Source organism: Ambystoma mexicanum, chromosome 10 (assembly GCF_040938575.1).
Source record: "Ambystoma mexicanum isolate Mex_15411 chromosome 10, UKY_AmexF1_1, whole genome shotgun sequence".
In the NCBI taxonomy this organism is placed as follows: Eukaryota; Metazoa; Chordata; class Amphibia; order Caudata; family Ambystomatidae; genus Ambystoma; species Ambystoma mexicanum.
In genome coordinates this window covers 1233997497-1234016742 of record NC_090932.1, presented here as the reverse complement: position 1 = coordinate 1234016742, position 19246 = coordinate 1233997497, and the positions used below count along the sequence as shown (strand labels likewise).

General features: G+C 46.2%; 1 protein-coding gene across 2 annotated transcripts in view; it reads right to left on the bottom strand.

Moving 5' to 3' along the window:
* The window catches only part of NOS1 (nitric oxide synthase 1), an 833905-nt gene that overhangs the window by 343548 nt on the left and 471111 nt on the right, over positions 1-19246 (bottom strand). For both annotated transcript variants that reach the window (XM_069619207.1, XM_069619208.1), the window contains exon 4: positions 13468-13605. In XM_069619207.1, the coding sequence (XP_069475308.1) occupies positions 13468-13605 (138 nt within the window). The remainder of the gene's footprint in view (positions 1-13467; positions 13606-19246) is intronic.

Genomic DNA, 19246 nt, shown 5'->3' with positions numbered 1-19246 from the left:
TCCAAGAAGCACAGGTAATGGAAACAGTTACTAAAAAGATGCTCATTTTGTCTTGTCTCTTATATCCAAGTCGCGTTTTTGCTTTCATTCATTGGCGAATATCCCTTGTATCTAATGCTACCGCTGTATCCTCTATTAACATAACCCCAACTTCAGCAGGTGGAATGACCATGCCAGATGGACAAGGGAGCCCTGTAAGCACAGTAAGGTGAGGTACGCGCAGTGCTGACACAGACATGGGATGAGTGAACCTATATCTCACTGATACTGCTCGAGTATCTAACAACATATGGTCCAGACACATGGCCAAAGTAGGTAAAGATACCATTGGGGAGAGCTGCTATGTCTGCTCACTAATCCCCTATGCCATGAGTGCCTCCAGAACGTTTATAGAAACTGAAATACCAGCAGCAAGAGCACAATGCCTTATGTACCTATCCATGGTTAAAACCCAAAGAAGATTCCAAGGGAAAACAGCAACATTGAGATAGATGTCCAAGGCAACATTTCCCTATGAAGACAGTTATATAAAGACTCAGGACATGATGAACAGTTATTGGCAACTAGACCAGGCCATACAATACATAACAGACGGCCCACAGAAAGGAGAGACAAAAACAATAACACTGAAGGAATTGCCCTGCCAGAAGAGGGGGGTCAAGGAAATAGGAGTAGAACCAGGATGTTGGGAAAGACCATAAATGCTCGTGTATGGCCAGACCAACGACTAGGTCCCTTTTTCTATGAGTCAACAACAATATGCCCAGCGTCAGAAAAAATGACTTCTTTTGATTAATGATTTTGACTCCATGCACTCTATACAGTTGGTTGCCTTGTGTTAAAACACTATATTATGTTTCTTTGTACATATTGCACATTTAGGCCAACCACCAATGTTCATATGGCTTTGCAAATTACTAAGCCTGATTATGTTTTTACATGTTTTGTCTGTTAATTTCCTCTTAAGCATTTGCTACTTTTCCTTGATGCATTTGTTGAACAAAATGAATGTTTTTTGATTTATATGTATACAAAAAAACTAAAAAGTGTCATGTTAACTTAACGCAGAAACTTACTTTGCACCTACTAACACTGGCTAAAGAAAAAGCTAAGTGTAACCTTTAAGGGCTTAACTGCTCGTCTTCTTCCTTGTGTATGAGAGTTAGCTTAATGAAATGGCTTCTGTCATACCATGCATGCTGAATAACTCAGCCTTTACAAAAATGTATATGTAAAGTGACCAAAAGTAAGTGGTAGGACGCCATCCCTTTCGTTCCAGGTATACACAGCTGAAGAATGGAATGAGGGAGCAGTAGGTAGCAAGGCATACTCCTTAGTACAAGCCCCAGTAAACGCAGTACAAGGAGAAAATGACAAGTCCTGAAGGAATAGGATGCAAGCACCAAGTTACTGACCTTTGGTGGACAATGAAGCTGAACCAATGCCCATAATACCACTGAAGGAACCAGCATTAGGTTACCAGAATGACAGTATGGTGAAGGTTGGAGAAAACAAGGAGTGCAGATACACAGAAAAGCATCCAGCAATGAAGCTTGCCACAGCAGTATTAATGGATCACAATTGGGCGTGTGGATACAAGGCATACGAGAAGATGCCACCCAACTGGGGAGGAATTTGCTCATTGGTACACATCAATATGCCAGCACTGGTGGTGCTACAGAAGGATGTCAAGATAGAGGACTTCTCCAAGATGGATGCTAACATGAGAAAGAGGAGATCGGTAGAATTGGAGGAAAAGGGAAAAAAGAAACTGTCAGTAGAAGTGAGTAGAGTGAAAAGAGAACTATTTCTCATCAGAAGCATCGCTAGATGATGTACCACCTGAGCACAGGTTGTTTGGTAGGACAGATATATTTTTTGCGTCAGTAGTTCCAGCTGTACAGACATAAACAAACAGAACATGGTTGCAGATAACAAGATGGGAGTTTATGCAGACAAACTCTACAGTAAATGGCTTCAACGCGATAAAAGAAGAGCTCCAAGCAGTATGGTTGATGGCTCTCCAGAACAGATATTTTCTAGACCTTCTCACAGCAATGGAATGAGGAGTTTGCGCAAAGATCGGGAGTTCCTGTTGCACGTTCTATAACAGGGGGGTAAAGATAAAGGAGTGCCCACTGTTCCTGACTGAGATGATAACATTCAACAATCCCTTTGACAACAACAGATACTGAGTGAAATGGGTGTGGTGCAACCCGGAAGGGGACTGCAGTTATATGACCTGGAGTTTCAATGACCATGCAAATTACTATGGAGATCTGGGAGGAGTAACTAAGATATGGCTACCAAAAGCTATGGTGACGAGGTACAGTGGTTTGGCCGACAAGTGGACCAGAGGGGGGACTGGTGAGAGGGTCCCTGGAATGACCCTCCTCTCCTCCATGAACATGACGGCCCGATGGTTTAAAAACACACAAAGCAACTCACTATTCGGACAGCCCCCAGGAGGGCCAGGGACATCTACATATGCCGACAGATATTCTCTTAGGCAGCCATTCAAACCGTATTCAATCATTGTCTTTATGGATACAGGTACTTCAACGGTGGTCATGGATGCAAGCGATTCGATGAACGACGTGGACTAATGCAGAGGAACCATTGTGCTGATGTCATTAATGACATCACGACATAGCCACGTTAGTCACAATGTACACTCACAGCCATGCACGAAGCTACACCAACATAGACGTGCGCACATGAGGAGCATGCTGACACAGTTGTGTAGCTAGAGGACAGACACATATACATACTGCCAAAAGCTTTTTAATTATTTTTCTCATTAGCCAAGTGCAGAAACGCTAAAAGAAAGGGAACAAAGAGATGCAGAGCAAGCTTGCAGATGTGTATTGCAATTAACCCTTCTGTGCTTCTGGAAAATCTTTGGGCTGAGGGGAGCTCCACTGTGAAGAATAACCACTCAAATGGCATGTGGAAGTGAGTACCCTGGTGCTATCTCCATTTTTCCCTCTCTTCCTCTCTTCCACTTACCACACTGATAAACTCCCCTCTTGCCTCTGATCACAGGGGGGCTGACCTAGCTACCTTACCATGTTCTTCTCCACTGAGTGAAGCTACTCCAAACCCATATATCACTGCATTAGAGCTCCGGCTGTTCCCTAGTGCCCAGGAAAGCCAAATAACCCGCCCAGCTTTGGCACTACTCTTTCTCTTCCTATCTAACTTTTTGGGATAATACCCTTTTATCCTGGAAATACTCATTGTGCCACTCACTCACTGCATTCCCAAATGGCAGGGGTCTGCAACCTCTGTCTCTCTGTATGTTTTCGACTACAGCTCCCATCATTCCTTGCCAGCAGTCACTTGTACGGGATCCTGGCAGTTATAGTCAAAAACATCTGCTGAGCCGCAAGTAGCACAGGCCTGTCATAGGGAATCACTGGGCCATACCATGGGGGTACTTGCCTTGGGACTTTACACAATCAAACCAGCCTGTGTCTGCCTCCCCATTGTACCTATAACTCAAGTGATCACTGCCTTGATTCTGCACCTGGCCCCTATACTCCAGCATCACCTTATTACATGGCAACGCAGGACACTATCATGGCAGAAAGGAGCAGCCCTGCAGTGAGAGAGCAGCGACAGGCAGAGGTGGCAGAAAACGTGCATATGTGCAGGCAACCCCAGGTTAACATTTCATATCTACATAGGGAAAAGGTAGAAACAGAAATGCTAGCAATGCGCCTTTGGGGCATGGCACGTGGCTGCAGAGTGCTCTTGAGGTGCAGGCAAAGTCAAAGTTGGAAAAATTCCATCAGAAGGGATTAACACAGGTGTTCGGTCAAGAGGAAAGTCTGAGGGCTGAGAGAGAAGCTAGCCTGATAAAAACACAAAAGAAAAAGGTGGAGATATCTTTTGAGACAAAGGGCCTCATTACACGGTAGGCGGCAATGGGGATGGTTGCTGCCGGAATTTTACTGTGTCAGCCTTGGTGGATGGTGGAATTACTGCCCTACTCCAAGGTGAGCGGGGGTGGTAATTCCCCATTCACCAAGGCACTTCCCCATTCCCATTTTTGCCCCCATAGGGCTCAATGGGAATGGGGAGGGCGCTAATTACGGTACCGCAAATTGCGGTACCGTAATTAGCACCAAGGTCCCTTTGCGGGCCCGTTCCTTAACGGCTGGTAAAACCAGCCATTAAGGTCGGGTCCCGCAAAGGGACCTTGTAGTAAGGCGGTAAGGGTTTACCGGTACCGGTGCCCTTACCGGTACCGGTAAACCCTTACCGCCTACCGTGTAATGAGGCCCAAAGTCTCAACTATGGGGCTTGGAATGCCTGATACTGCAAAGAGTGATGATTAAACAACAGGAAAGCCTAGTGGTGAAGGATATGCCATATACGCAGATTACTAACAGGGTCGGACTGGGGCATACAAATGTCTCGGGTACCTAAGACAACGTGGCCCACGGTTGCAAATGGGAATTCCTTCATATTGTGATGCTGTTTGAATAGTACCCAAAGGGGAGGTTTTTGATAAATGTGATGCAAATTGCACATTTTAAAGAATATTTATTCAGCAACACGGGTCAAAACTATTAGCCGCTTAGTGAAGTAACTCATCAAACTGGTCCACATTGGCCAAAAAGTTCCCCACTTTGACCCCAAAAACGGGCTCACACAAGCATTTTCCTTTTTTGGTTCGGCAATGGGCCTATTGCCCTATAAGCCAGACCGAGCGTGATTACTAATGCAGCTGCATTGCACTGGGTTGTATGGTGGATCTATGGAGTACTGGAGACATGGAGTACTGTAACATTTGAAGACAGTTGCAGGGGAGAATGGAGGGTCGAAGTAAAGCGTAAGAGACGAGCAGGGTCGGTCTGGGACCAGAAATAGGCCCGGAGATAGGCCCGGACACCCAAAAAAAAGTGGCCCACCCCTCGCCTCAAAAAGGTGGCCCTCAAACCATCATCCGTGAATTGCGTCAATTCACGACTTTACAGAAAATGCTACTTATGGAGGGTTCATGTGTCTGTTGTTACTAGTGTACTTGGCACCCTTAGGCCCACATGGGAGTACGTACAACTGCAAACAAACAGCCTTTTGGTTAAATCTCTGGGGATAGACGGCCAAAGGGTGATGTTCAGCGCCTTACCAAATGAAAAAGAAACATATGGTAAAGGCAATTGCCAGGTGGTTTCAACTGCCCATTGATGATAGAAGGTGCAAAATGGTGCGAATACTCGGGCAACTAATAGCACCGCCAGGCAAATGCCTAATTATTTCTATACAAGCCAAAACTGTTGGCTTTGCCAATGCTTGTTTTTAAGAGGACTTCAGTGAAGGACATGCATAGTGCTTATAATTTGAGTTGTTGAAGACAGGCCTGACTAAGACATTTGTATTACACTAGTAGCACTTTACTGCTTCATTTAAGTCATTAACTCTCAGAAAACTGCTTTGCAAAAATACTGGCAGGAACTTCGAGTGCAAAGTTTGAAGGTAAGGCAAACTTTGAGAAGAAGGTAAGGTTCGCCAAATTATCCTTTATCCCTGGGGCTCGGAGGAAATCATGGTGGCTTTGGAAAATGCCACTCAAATGGACTTTAGGCAGAACAGGCAATTTTGCTTGCATTGTGGTTCACTTTAAGACAGGCTGTGTTACTAACAATCAATGCTGTGCTATATATACAGACTGATGCATACACATAAAACACAAGCGCTCCGGCTGCATATTATTTGCCCAGGATCATCATCTGGACCAATGATTGATTATACATAATGGGAACCTTTGAAATACAGGGGCCCAACAACACTTATATTCTAGTGGTAATAGACTACACCTCTACGTGGATGGATTGGGTAAACCCAGGTTTACATTTGTTGACACACTCAACGGAAGACATACTCGATTTAAGGCTGACTGACATGCATGCAGCTCTGCTGATCACAGGAAATACAGACCTTTCTTAGGGAAATGGGCATAGAGCACGGGTGGATCGCACTGCATCATCCGACCACCAATGGGCTAATGGAAAGGCTATACATTACAAGGCTATACCCCCGGCTGGTGTAGCATTCAAGGGCCTCACTTTCATTGGCCGAGTTAAACGGCATCATGGGTGGTGGACGGTGGTCCTTGACCTTTGCGTATTGTCTTTAGGCTGTCAAAGAGTCTGTCAAAGGTCTCCACTTACTGACCCGGGCATTGATAGTTCTACTTGTGGACCTAGTGCTGTCGGAACCTGTAACAGCAATTGTAAGTGAGGAGCTTGCCCACATTCCATGAAACCTTGAAGAGCTTTTAAATACTTACCACACATCCTGTTTCATATTTCAGCATGACTATCTACATACACAACCCCAGAGTTAGAGTGCATGTGCCTTGGTTCCCGAATTCCTGTTTGATATGCATTTGACTCCCTGTGTGATCTTGCGCACAATTCCCTTGCCAGTATCCCCTGCCTCGTTTCTCCCGGTGTCAGTTGCCTTCTAAAAACAACTGTAGGTTTCTGGTCTTCAGTAGAAGAAGAATGGCGTTGGCTTGCAATACTGGCTGCTACTTCATTGTCCACGGATGTAATCACGTGCGACAGAAGAGGAAGATTAGAGACCCGTCGCAAGCATGACTGTGATCACAGGAACTGCACGTGGTGCATATATGGGAGATAAGCGGGCACGCAGATACAATGCAGCCTGTGAGTGCGGGTGGTTACAGGGAGATATAAACCCACTGAACCTTGCACGCCATTGTCACATGCTGCAAGAAAGCTTTATTTACAAGACACAAGATGTTGACTTTCTTATCATTCATTTTGTTTGTGATTGTACGCATCACAAACTCTGAAATTCTGAAATGTAAGAAGCCTTTGGATCACCATAGTAGCAGAGAGAGGCTTACTCTTGTTCTCACTCAGGCAAAACCAAATTACATTGCGTGTGCATTCGGTTAAAAAATATTTAAGAATGTGAAAAAATTCATGAACCCTTCCACCGGCGGAACATGCATTTTTTCTCACTGTTGAGTCCACCCAGCAGGATAGGAGTTATACCAAAACCTAAATGAACACAGATTAAAAACATGCTAAAGGCAGCAGTTCATCGAGTCTCTTTCTGTTCAATGTTCAGGAGTTGGGAGCGTGGTTAAGCCACATTTGGTGCCAGCCAATTCACAGGGGGCGCAAACCAAAAACTAGGGAGAGCCTGCGATTTTCTAGCCCCCAAGCGATGCTTCAATCTCCCTGACACAGGCAAGGCGGTCCAGCAATGACATGTCACTGATGTCAGGACAGGGCCGTCCTCAAGATGTAACACTTTCAGTTCCTGCACGCACCCCTTTTCTTTGCTGAACCGAACGTATTCCTAGCTCCCCTCTTTCTTTCATCAGCCCTGGGCACACGCTGCAAAGATAGCTCTGTTGGTTGCGCACATGTGCCATAAAGAGTAAAAATCAACGCTCCCGTAGGATCTCAAAGATATAATTACTGGTCAGGGCGGGTCTTACTTTTAAGTACAGGGTCTTACTTTTAAGTACAGTCTACCTACGTACACATACGTGTAACTGCTGATGGGTTGCAGGTGCTATAAGGTCAGTCACTATAACAAAAGAAAAACACCTTTATTAGGGATATGGTATGGTCAGGTGAGGTCCTCGTCATCCTGGCCAACCCTATCGCTCCACACGAGTATTCACCCACTCCCACTCCTACTCAGTGCAGCCTGGCAGCTTTGTCTAATGAAACATATGCACAGCAAACGGAACAGGCCATGAATGCTCCCCCACATGTGAAGCTGTCCCATCAGAACCTGAGCACAAAGGGTTAAATACATAAAGTGGCAGAACCTCAACCTCTGCCTGCAGACACGCCCGCCTTATATACAGAGTGATGATGCATTGCATGCACATAAAAGATAAAACACAAGCGCTCCGGCTGCATATTATTTGCCCAGGATGAGGAGAAGATTGCACTGACTACACTGCAGTAAAGGTTTAAAGAATCCCGATCCGATCCCAGTACATAACTCCCTGAATCATAATGCCAATCCATACCCTGCAAAAACACAAGTTCAACCTGCTCTTACTGTAATTACTCATATTGCTGGCATCAAATCCGGCTTCCAGTCCAGTCCCACTATACTGTCACGACCCACATGACTCCATAATCAGAGACTAACGCTACTTGTGTGCAAATCGTCCCGAAAGGGCCAGGAGGCTATTCTAACAACAACACAACATATTCTAGTGGCGACTTTGTGCTGAATAAAATAACAAGCTAATTTCCCACTGGCACTCACTCACCGTCGATACTTCAACTTCTGCGACCTCGCAGACGTGTGGCAGGTCAGGTTTCAATGCGCACAGCGAAGTGGGGGCTCATCCTCGGTCTGCCTGCTGCTGCCGGGGGGACCTGGCCCTGGGGCCACTGGCCAGGGCAGGCAGTGGCCTGTGGGCGGCCACCGGCAACTAGTCTGCTGGCCTGCTTCCTGCTGGCTGCAGTGTCTTCTTCGTCAAGTCCACTTGTCGTCGGTCTTGGGCAATGGGGATTATTTTGCTGTTTAATTTGCTATCATCAATGGGCAGTTGAAACCGCCTGGCAATTGCCTTTACCATATATAAACAAAAGGCCTAACTGTTGGCATTGGCAATGTTTGTTTTTCATTTGGTAGGGCGCTGAACACCACCCTTTGGCCGTCTATCCCCAGAGATTTAACCAAAAGGGCTGTTTGTTTGCTTTTGTACGTACTCCCGTGTGGGCCTAAGAATGCTAAGTACACTAGTAACAACAGATACATGAACCCTCCATAAGTAGCATTTTCTGTAAAGTCGTGAATTGACGCAATTCACGGATGATGGTTTGAGGGCCACTTTTTTTGAGGTGAGGGGCGGGCCTCTTTTTTCAGGCAAGGGGTGGGCTACTTTTTTTTGGGTTTCTGGGCCTATTTCTTTCCCAGTCCGACCCTGGTGGAAATGCTTTTTGTTTCCCCTAATTATTTCACAGAGATGGGCCATGAAACCACACTCCAGACACCAATCTATTCAGGGGGGCTGGACAGCGTATCTCTGAGATACTGTCCAACGCCTTGAGAAATGCTAAAGTAACATTTGAGAATAAGGTGACCCGAGCATTTCTAAAAATAGCGTAAATGAAACAAGCACATTCTCTGCGCTCCTTTGATTTGTGCTATATTTTGAGAATCTGGCACGGTGTCGTCAATGTGACACAGTGGGGCAGATCCTCAAAACATTTTTTGGCACAAGCGCATCTCCTCACTTGCACCAAAAATGTATCAGCCCAATTCTCAAAGAGCACCTGAACGAGCTCATCTTAGAAGCGCTCAGTCAGTTACTCTTTCTCCCCCCGACCCCTTTGTGTAAATAAGGGGGCGTTTCAGGGCATTTAAAAGTGCATCCCAAATTCACAAACTGGATGCACTTTTAAATGCACTGAAATGACAGTCACCGCCTGCGCCTTTTGAAAGAGGCGCAGGGGATGGCAAAATCATGCCAGGGTCATTTTTGACCCTGCTATGATTTCTTTTTGAAGTGTGACAGCCGCAGGATCGTTTCAAGGACACATCTCTGTGAAAAGCATGCGGCCAAGACTAATGTATGTGAAGGGGCTGGACAGTGAATATCGGTTTCAAAACCATCAATCAGCCCCACACCTCTAGTACACCAGAAGGGATCTGAACAGATTGGAAACACAAGCAAATGATAAACCTCGTTGTCCAATTTTGGTAATGTGGACGGAACAGCAGGCTTATCTCCGCAAGGTCGTGGATCGCTGGTTACTTGCAACACAGCGAAAATACAATTATTAGACAATGATAAAAGGGACTGTCCAGTCAAGGTTGTATAAAAATATCCACTTTATTATTATTCAACAGACAGTTCTAGCACACTCCTAAATATAACCCACTTTGTAAAGGAATGCAGAGGACAGACAGTTTCTCGAAGGTAAAGGGATGCACTCAGGATACTGACAGAACGGTAGATTAATAAAGTAATTAATTGAAATAGTTCAAGAATACTTGGTTTCAGCACAAAGGGAGCAATGGGTGGTAAAATGTCACTAGGGGCCTTCGGAGTAGGACCAGGGGGCCAGAACCACAATGTACCTTATGCTTGTAGAAGTTCTTGTTGCTCGACAGTGTAGAATCGGTTTCAGGGTGCTTTGCAGCTTCTGTGACAGAGTTCAAGGCGGGAGACAGCTGCGGGTAACAGGCGGCAGGCAGTTTGGCGAGCGAGGCTGGCAGACGGCTGCAGGTTGGTCTACATACCAGCTCGGGGTAAGGATTCGTTGTCTCAGTGCTGGTTGGTCTGAAGCACTGGTCAAGGCATCTTGGACGATGTTAGTGACTGCAGCGTGACAACAGTCAGTGGTGTGGTCGGTTGCAGAGTGAGGGGATTGACTGGCTCAAAAAGTTCCATTAAGGCAGACGCTGGTTGATGCTTGTCAATGCACTCCTCCTAGCTTTTTCACTGGGCTTGTGTTGTACTTTAAGGCGGACGGGCCAAAGCTGAGATGAGTGTTGAAGGCAATGGCCCTGTCCTTGGTTCGGTTCAGAGACTCTCTGGCACTTCCCACCTAGGAGCCTTGCTTGCAGAGCATAGCAGGGCACACTGTGTGTTGGCTGGGTACCGGTTCTGGAGCTGCTTGGAGGGTCCTCTGGATTCAGTATCTCCCTCTGTTCCCTAGGAGATTTTTAGGGGCGGGATCGTGCTTCCCTCTTGGAAATTCTGGCATTCCTTCACTGGCGGAAGCTGCAAGGCAGACTGTAGCTTCAGCCAGGGTCAAAACAAGTTCTTCTTCTTACTCTGTGCGAAGTCCTCAGATGATCTGCCAAAAGAAGGTCTTAAGCCACTTTTCAAGCCAAATGGGCCCCAGTGATTGGTGTAGGCTAAATCTACCTTAATGAACCAATCCTGGGTCCCTACCAACAAGCTTTTGTTATGCTTGAGGTCAAAACCAGAGTCCTTTGCAACAGGAAAGGTAAAGGGGTGAAAACATGTACTAAGTCTCACCCATCTTCCTGTCTCCTGTGGATCAAAGGCTCTCTGTGGTTAATTGAGCTCTCTTTGTTTCCTGATTAAAGACAGGTTTCCTTTAAAGTTGTGGGGTGCACAGACTGTTTCCATCAAATCACGTACTCCTACCCTCTGAATGGGGTCCCTGTGCGGGGATTGCCTACTGTGAACACATGTACCAGACATAACAGCTCCCTGACATTGATACTAATAGGCGGGGAGTTGGCTTCAGGTTGACACAAATGCATACCAAAGGTGTTGGGGTTTCCTGTATTGTGTTAGCCCTGCGACCAGGCCTCTCGTGGGCCTGCTTAAATTAACTCTCATCAGTATGCGTCACTGCCACCAGCAGGGCCAACAAAAGGTAGGGCGGATTCATGAAGCCTTTGTTATTTAATTAGGCTGGACATAGTAGGGTGAAGGTTTTGCCCTCCTGCCTTTGAGATACCTTGATGTACTCCTGGGTGTCACATTCTAACTAAATGTGACAGGGAGGACTGTGCCTGTAGGCTGCATCCACCCAGACTACACAGGTCTATGTGTTGGTCGTACGCTGAGCGTAGGACAATGTGGGCAGATTAGCCCCACACATAGGTTGACCTACCCTCATTCAATTTCATATAAAATTTCAAAAAAGCCCAAGCCAGCGCACACCCACCATGCGCATGGTCGAATTCCTCCCACCTCCTGAAATGGTCAGCTCAGCTTTGTTAATAAGGTGACCTGACCATTTCTAAAAATAGCCCAAAAGAAACTAGCACATTCTCTGCACTCCATTCAATTGTGCTACTTTTAGAGATTCTGGCCGAGTATGTTTTAAAAACGATGCAGGCTTGTAGCAAGATACAGTATAGGTCAATCCATTTTTGAAAAATCCATTACGATTTCCTAAATCCTCTGGTAAGCCTGACAGCTGTGCATAGTGATACTCTTGGGATGAAATGGTGTTATAAGGTACTATGGTGAGAAGAACTTGGCTTCGGTCAATGTGACAAATGACTGGTCAATGTGATGCTTGAGGCACTGTTATGAAATCCGTGTTCGGCAGGTAGTGGCAAGTCATGGAACCCCATCAGGGTGGGCGTGTGTTGACCCAGACCTGGTGGTGAACTGTGTTCAGTGCAGCGGATAAGTCAAGCCCTGGACTGTAGTGCTGGAGGAGAGTGTTGTAATAGATTTGATCATGCAATGAGATAATGACTGCTTTTTCTAATACCTTTCCAATATCTTTCTTATGAAGGGCAGATGGGTGATAGGCGGCTAGCTGCTGTGATCATTAGGCTCTAGATCTGGATTTTTCAGGAGGGGAGAATATGACAGATCTTAGGGAAGAGATGCTTCATGGTACTCTTACCGCAGAGCGATGTGTTGACTATGTTGAGGTGTGACCCAAGTGCTTCTCTGGCGAGGGACTGGACGATGACGGAAGGAAAGATGCCATACTCATGGGAGGTGACTGGACTGAGGTTTGTGAACATGCCATTGATATTGCCAATGGTGAGGGGATGGAATCAGGTCTACTTGATTATGTCCCAGAGGAAGGACGCTGGGGCAATGGTGTTTAAATGGGAATCCGTGATAGGATGGCAAATCTTTCCAATTTTCTCCAGGAAGAATTTGTTAATAGTGTTACATTGCCAGGTCGCTCAGGGATGTTCGGATTTGGCAGGGGGTTGATGCAGTGAATGACAGCTTTGAGGAGGGCTTGCCTTTACTGGTGGCATCTGTGGTGCATATTTTGTTGCATGTTGCTTTGGATGAGGGGAGGAGCTTTCTAAATGCAAAGCATGGGGGCTTTCAGGGTTGCCAGTTGGTCTGTGTCTTTGGATTGTTTACATGTTCTACAGTTCTTTGGTACGACACAGTTGCAGTGGTTGGGTTGAGAGGTTCATAGATACAAGGCCTTTGGGGCAACTAACCAACGCAGTCAAAGACCACATCCAAGTGTGGCTTTTGTATAACCATAACTGTTCAAGCTTTTGCACAGACATTGAAATACGATGCAACCAGGGATGCATTGAGAAATTGAACACAATGTCCCATAGGCTGTTGCTAATGACTACAAAGAACTGGAATTTGTAATTTCAACTGTGCTGCTGGGGGACTTACCTGTAATTCTATGGGAAGCTGTATTGGGGTTTTGACTCCATGGCTGGGAAAATTGGGCTTTGGGTGATGCAATATTTGGCAACGGAGAGTGGGAATACTGTTTAATGGGATGTGCACTTCCTAATAAAAAACAGTAATAGTACCTTCTGTGTGTACATTTTTATAGCTAACAGGGTAAAATCTCAGCAGAAGCACTGAGATATAGGCCCAGGGCTCTCACTAGGGCATACTAAAAATACTGCATTTTTAAACTCCCAGGCACTCAGTTCCCCTCAGTATGTTACTTCTCCTCCGGATTATGGTAAACCCTCAATCCATGTACACAGACACAGCCCTGGGCTTCTTACCATGGCACTCTTCATATGCAGGGTATCATTAAGCACGGCACCAGAGTCCCAGTTCCGAACTTTCAGGAAGCGGGGGCACTTGGACGGGCTTCCATTGACCAGGGACTTTGTTGGGGAATGCCGACCAGATGACTGGAGCTGGAAAGAACAAGAAATTCAAGTCAGGGTCCTGAGCTCTGCTGAAAGACCACAAGGAGACAGGTCAGATAGCAATGGGAGAGAAAACACAGAAAGCTATCCGAGCTCACAGCACAGATTCAAACATGCAACCTTGAACTTTGCTGTAACTTTACAAATAAAAGGTTTCCGCACACCTGCCCTCAAATAATTCTACGAGAAATATTGCTTGAAAAATCTGATTTTGTTGGGCCGAAGGTCATTGTTTACTCCAAGTCCTAGGGCTTCACAGCTTCTCAACGAGTTGAAGGCTTTATTCAGTATCCATGCTGCTTATTCTGGGATGCCCCTAGGACTACCTAACTCGCTGCACTCGGGCATACGTTACTGGCCACAGGGCCTGCAGCACCGATGTCTGCTGAAAAGCGTGGACCCTCACAATGTCACCACCTGTTTAGGTATTTTGGGGATGAACCAGCTCGCTTGAACCCTTGACGTCATTGCCTCCAGGCAAAATTAAGGTGAATGTGTCAATGCCTATGTTCTAACTGAGCACTGCAGAGCTGCACTCTACTTTGATTGTATATGTATGTTATCTGTGTTCACCCTAATGAAATCTGTTAACCTAACTTGGAACCCTCAGGGTAGGGGTAGTCCTATAGGAGCCCAGAAACTGCTGGATAGGGGCCGAGTCTCCACAACACCCCAGAAATCCCCATGGCTCAGTGACTGGACAAAGGGCTGTATTCTGCATGGCAAGCCAACACACTGAAGGCCACTAAACGTGGCAGTGTCTTCAGCATCACCCACTTAACCCTACCATAGAACTGTCAGTTCAGCTTGAGGGGTCCTACAGTGCAGACCTCTGGGTGTACTGCTGCTTACATGGTTGTACTTTAGCCTCAAAGGTGCCCTCCATGGTCCTCAATCTCAGCCCTGGGGGAAGGTCCAACTGTAGCATAAAGTGCTTCACAAGCGAACATTGTCATAATCTTATGTACTGACAGCCATGTAACACACACAGCTCCCTATACGGAAGCCCTGAGCTGCGCAGTGACTGCACTCTCAGGCAATATATTGCAGTAGGTTATCAGAAGGTTACTCTATTCCCTCCTACTGCACCTTTCTTCGGTGTGCAGGCATGCCAGTTTGGCACTCTGTCTCTGACCTTGTGTGTCCACCTCATTCTCCATGCACACAGTCCACTCTGGGCTCTGCCACCTGGGCAATCCCAGATTTATATCTATGGCATCTCCAAGGTTATGCTAACTCCTAACAGACAGGCAAGCCTCCACGCTTCATGGATATACTTGTGCACATCGGAAACCCATACAAATACTCACTGATTAATTCCAGTACTTCCCTGTAAGTACAAGTAAAGACTCCTTCTCATGCGTATTAAGCATTTCCTTTTCCTGATCAGCTCTGCGCAGATCGGTCTACACTGACTCTGCATGTACGCAAACCCGCACAAACTCCATGCCTACGCGTCATTCCTTTTCGTACCCTTACAGATCTTTATGCGTGTTTAACCTTCATTCCCACTTTCCCCATCTCTGCTGCCCTTTTCCATTCTGTCACTGACCTCGACACTGTTACATCGCTACCGTGGTGAATGACGCAGCGCATAAAACACGTAAGCAACATAACATTACAGCTGTGTACAGGCATCTATGTAAACTGCAACAAATGTCGATTATTGTTAGTGGCTTATGGGCAACTCTCCTTGACAGCGAAAAGGAGATATTGTTCATAATGGTTCTTAATAGTGTGCCTCAGTGGATCACAGCCTCGAAATGTGTCTAAGAATCTACTCGGAATCGGTCATTACGACCCAGGTGTTAACTGATTCCGGTATTTTACCGATTGCGCCATGGTGGATGGCGCAATTACCGCCCCATTCCAAGGTTGGCGGGGCGGTAATTCCCCATTCACCATTGGCCCTTCCCCATTCCCATTTTTGCCCCCCTAGGGCTCAATGGGAATGGGGAAAGCGGTAATTACGGTACCGCAAAACCAGCCGTTAAGGTGGGGACCTGCAAAGGGACCTCGTAATTAGGCGGTAAGGGGTTAACGGCGCCGCCACCTTTTACGGCGCCGTTAACCCCTTACCGCCTGGGTCGTAATGAGGCCCAGAGAGATAATTGTCCTGTGGTGACTTCTTGTAACCTCTGGTGTGCATTACTTAATTCATTTAATTAATCTTTTTTGTTTTATTATATGCTTAACAGGATTCAAACCTGTGTTGCTCTGCGTTCTCTTTCTTCCAAGAAAAAAAAAATTTGCCCCCAGGGGCGTTGCTAGGTTTGTATAAGATCCGGGCTATGCTAATATTGGGCTTGTCGGGATTCGGGGCGAGCTAGCCTTTCAGTTGTAACTCTGAGCTTCTATCCGGGTTTATAACCACTATAGCTCCTTCATCAACCCTCCTCCCCTTCCCCCCACCCCCCAGTGACGCCTCTGGTTGCCCCGGAGGTATCCTCCCAGCACAGTTACAGTTACCTAAAGTGTTAAAGCACACCCGCTGCAACTTTGCTTTCCTCAACACAGAGGAGCCCATGTTGGTTATGGAGTGAAGGTAAAGTAACGTGTAAAATGCATGGGCAAACATATCACGCATAATTTTACGTTATTCCACATTTTTTAGACATTTGTATGATGGACAAGAACATGAAACCGAATATTAATTGCTGCTTCCCCAATCTTCATATCCATACATATGCGACAACGTTTGCACCAGCATGGCATTTTCATGTAAGTGTAAATGCTGTGGATTCCTATTGAATCTGCATGCTTTTTTCACCAGCAAAAAGCGGGCGGCTTCTCTAGGAATCCTTGTTTAAGGCTTCCTGACGTCTGTAAATGGCAGGCAGTGTTTACTCAATTTGCTCTGCAAAGTGCAGAATGGAGGCATTAAGGCAATTTCGCCAGCATTTTACACCTTACGTCCTCATTTCATAGTGCAAATTACCAAAAATGGCAAAGTGGTGACCTCTTTGCCTGTAAGTCCCTTTTAAGCAGCCCCCAGAATATTCCAACTATAGCACTTTTATTTTGATTGTCAACCAATATTTTTCACTATATTTGGAAGTTATGCAGGCCTGTAGTAACTGTCGCCCTTCAGGACAGACTATCACAGTCTTTTTAGAATATTAGAGGAATTTCTCAGAAGGGGTCTCGCTTGTGGGGTATTTTAATGTGACTGTTCCCCCACTTGCTACGTTTCATCCTCTTGTACCACTTGGGATACTTCCTGTTGTATTTCTATATAATGTCAGGTACTTTTCATGTTCCTTTTCCCTGGAGCTGAAAGTGCCAAGACAGAGGTTCTGGGTTTTCTTCCCTCCTGTCCTCTCCAGGGTAGATCCATTTTTCTAGTTTCAGTATGTGTATGCAATCCATTCTGCCCGAGTGCCCGCAATGCCAATGCCGCTCAGATTCCATCTCTCCTGTCAAATTGACTGTATATCATTCAGCAAATCTCAAGGTCAAGTGCACCTCGAAGCTACCAGAACCTCTTATGTTCAAGGGTTTCGCAGCACCTCCACACTACTTCATGGGTTTAGGTGCCCTCCTTGCAGGATTGCATGCTCTCTTGGGCACCATGTATGCTCAACTGCTCTCTTGAACATCTCATGGGACCAGGTGCTCTCCTCAGCATCCTGAGACTTCAAGTGCACTCTTGAGCACCTTGCTAAAGCAAGTGACCTTTTCCGCACCTCATGGGTTCAGGTTCTTTACTCAGCATGACGTGGCTTGAAGCGCTCTCTTGAGCACCCTGTGGGCTCAACTGCTCTCTTTTCATCACCTCATGGTTTCAGGTGCTCGCCTCTGCACTTTGTGGCCCTCACTGGTTTAGTGTTCCATTCGTCACCGTGTAGACTCCAATTGTCATTCTTCCTTTCTGATGTTCTTCGAACTCAAAACCGCACTCATCCCGTACGTCCTCAGCATTCCTTTTATGCTCTACACCCATCCCAGGGATAGGATTCCCTCCTTTCCACCTTCTGGTTATGGCAGCGATTGATAATTTTCCCACTAACCCTTTCTTTTTCCTTCTAGAGTGTTGGACCAAAGTCTCTCTGGCAAACGTCATGTAACTCTACCTCTAGTGATCCAAAAACAAAAACGTTCCCCAATTTTTCTAGGCATAGCTTTGTTCCAGTGCAATAGTTTCTACTTACAGGTGGCACTTTAACACCACCTAATAGCCAAAATTAAAAATGAATAACTTTGGAACACATTGGGTTATCTAAACCTAGAACACATGATCCAGGAATTCCATAAGAAGCACATTGGCCAGCTTTGCATTATGATGCATGCATGATCTTATGGCAACGTCTGTGTTTAGAGCTTTAATGGAATTATAGAAACATCTTCCGGCTCCCTGGAGTAACTTTGCTGAAAATGTTGGGGGGACATGACATCTGAAGAAAAGGTGCCCAGGCCAAATGAATGGGGACAGAATGGTGTGCCATGAAAGTTGGGGGGGGGGACAAGCACCCCTGCCCCCCCTAAAATTACGTCCATGTTCCAGCTTTTGGTAAAGCTGGACTTAAAAGAAACTTGGCCGACAACGTGAACCGGACCTTACTATTAACTTTGAATGCTGGGACTTGTAGGCCCTTACTTAAAATGGAAAAAAATTAAAGTGCACATCACGCAGAAACTCAGGACAGGAGCCTGCCATTGTTTCCCCTGGTGTTAGGCAGTGGTGAGGGTCAGCAGCTCAGCAAGGGCTACTGCACAAAATGTCGCAGCCTCACTCGGGTGACGTTTTGCACTCTCTTCACATCTTGCCTTGTTCGTGGTGAATCTTGGGTGCTGAAAGTCCAGGCTGGGATCTAAAGTTTCCTGTCACAGGAAGGCCATTTTGGGGTCCAGATAATTGTAGCCCATCTCTCACCTGGAGAACGGCAAGAAGCTTTATTCCCTTGCAAACACGCAATGAGCAACATGAAGATACTTGATGGAAGGGTGCAATTGTGAGGAATTCGACCTTCCGCACAGGAAGTGTGCGGTCGCCTGTTTTTTAATTTTTATTTTGTAAGAAATGGAATGATGGGAAATCAACCTCGGTGTGGGCCTACACTGCACACATTTTTCTATGCTCGCTGCACAACAAACACATAGTCAAATGTACTCTGGGGGAGAGGGGGCACAGCCTACAGGCGCAGTCCTCCCTGTCACATTTTGCTGGAATGTGACAGCCAGGCGTACATGAAAGAATCTCACGAAGGGGAAGGCAACACCTTCCTCCTGCCATGGCCAGTCTAATTAAATATCAAAGGCTCAGTGGAATTGCCCTGCCGTTGTAGTTCTGTGTGGTTGCAGCACATGCTGATAAGTGTTAATTGAAGCAGGCTTGTGAAGAGGCCTGGTCACAGAACTAGCAAAAGGCAGGAAACCCCAACACCTCTTTGATATGCAATGTGTCAGCTTGAAGCTAGGTCCCACCCCTCTGTGTGAAGTGCAGTGAATGTCATGTCTGGGACAACTGTTTACAGTAGGCAATCCCTGCAAGGGGAGCCACTTTTCAGAGGGAAGAAGTATGTGATTTGAAGGAGAAAAAGTCTGTTCTCACCACACACTTCAAGGGGGACCTGCACTTTGATCAGGAGCCACAGAGAGCTCAATTAACCAGAGAGACACTTCGATCCAC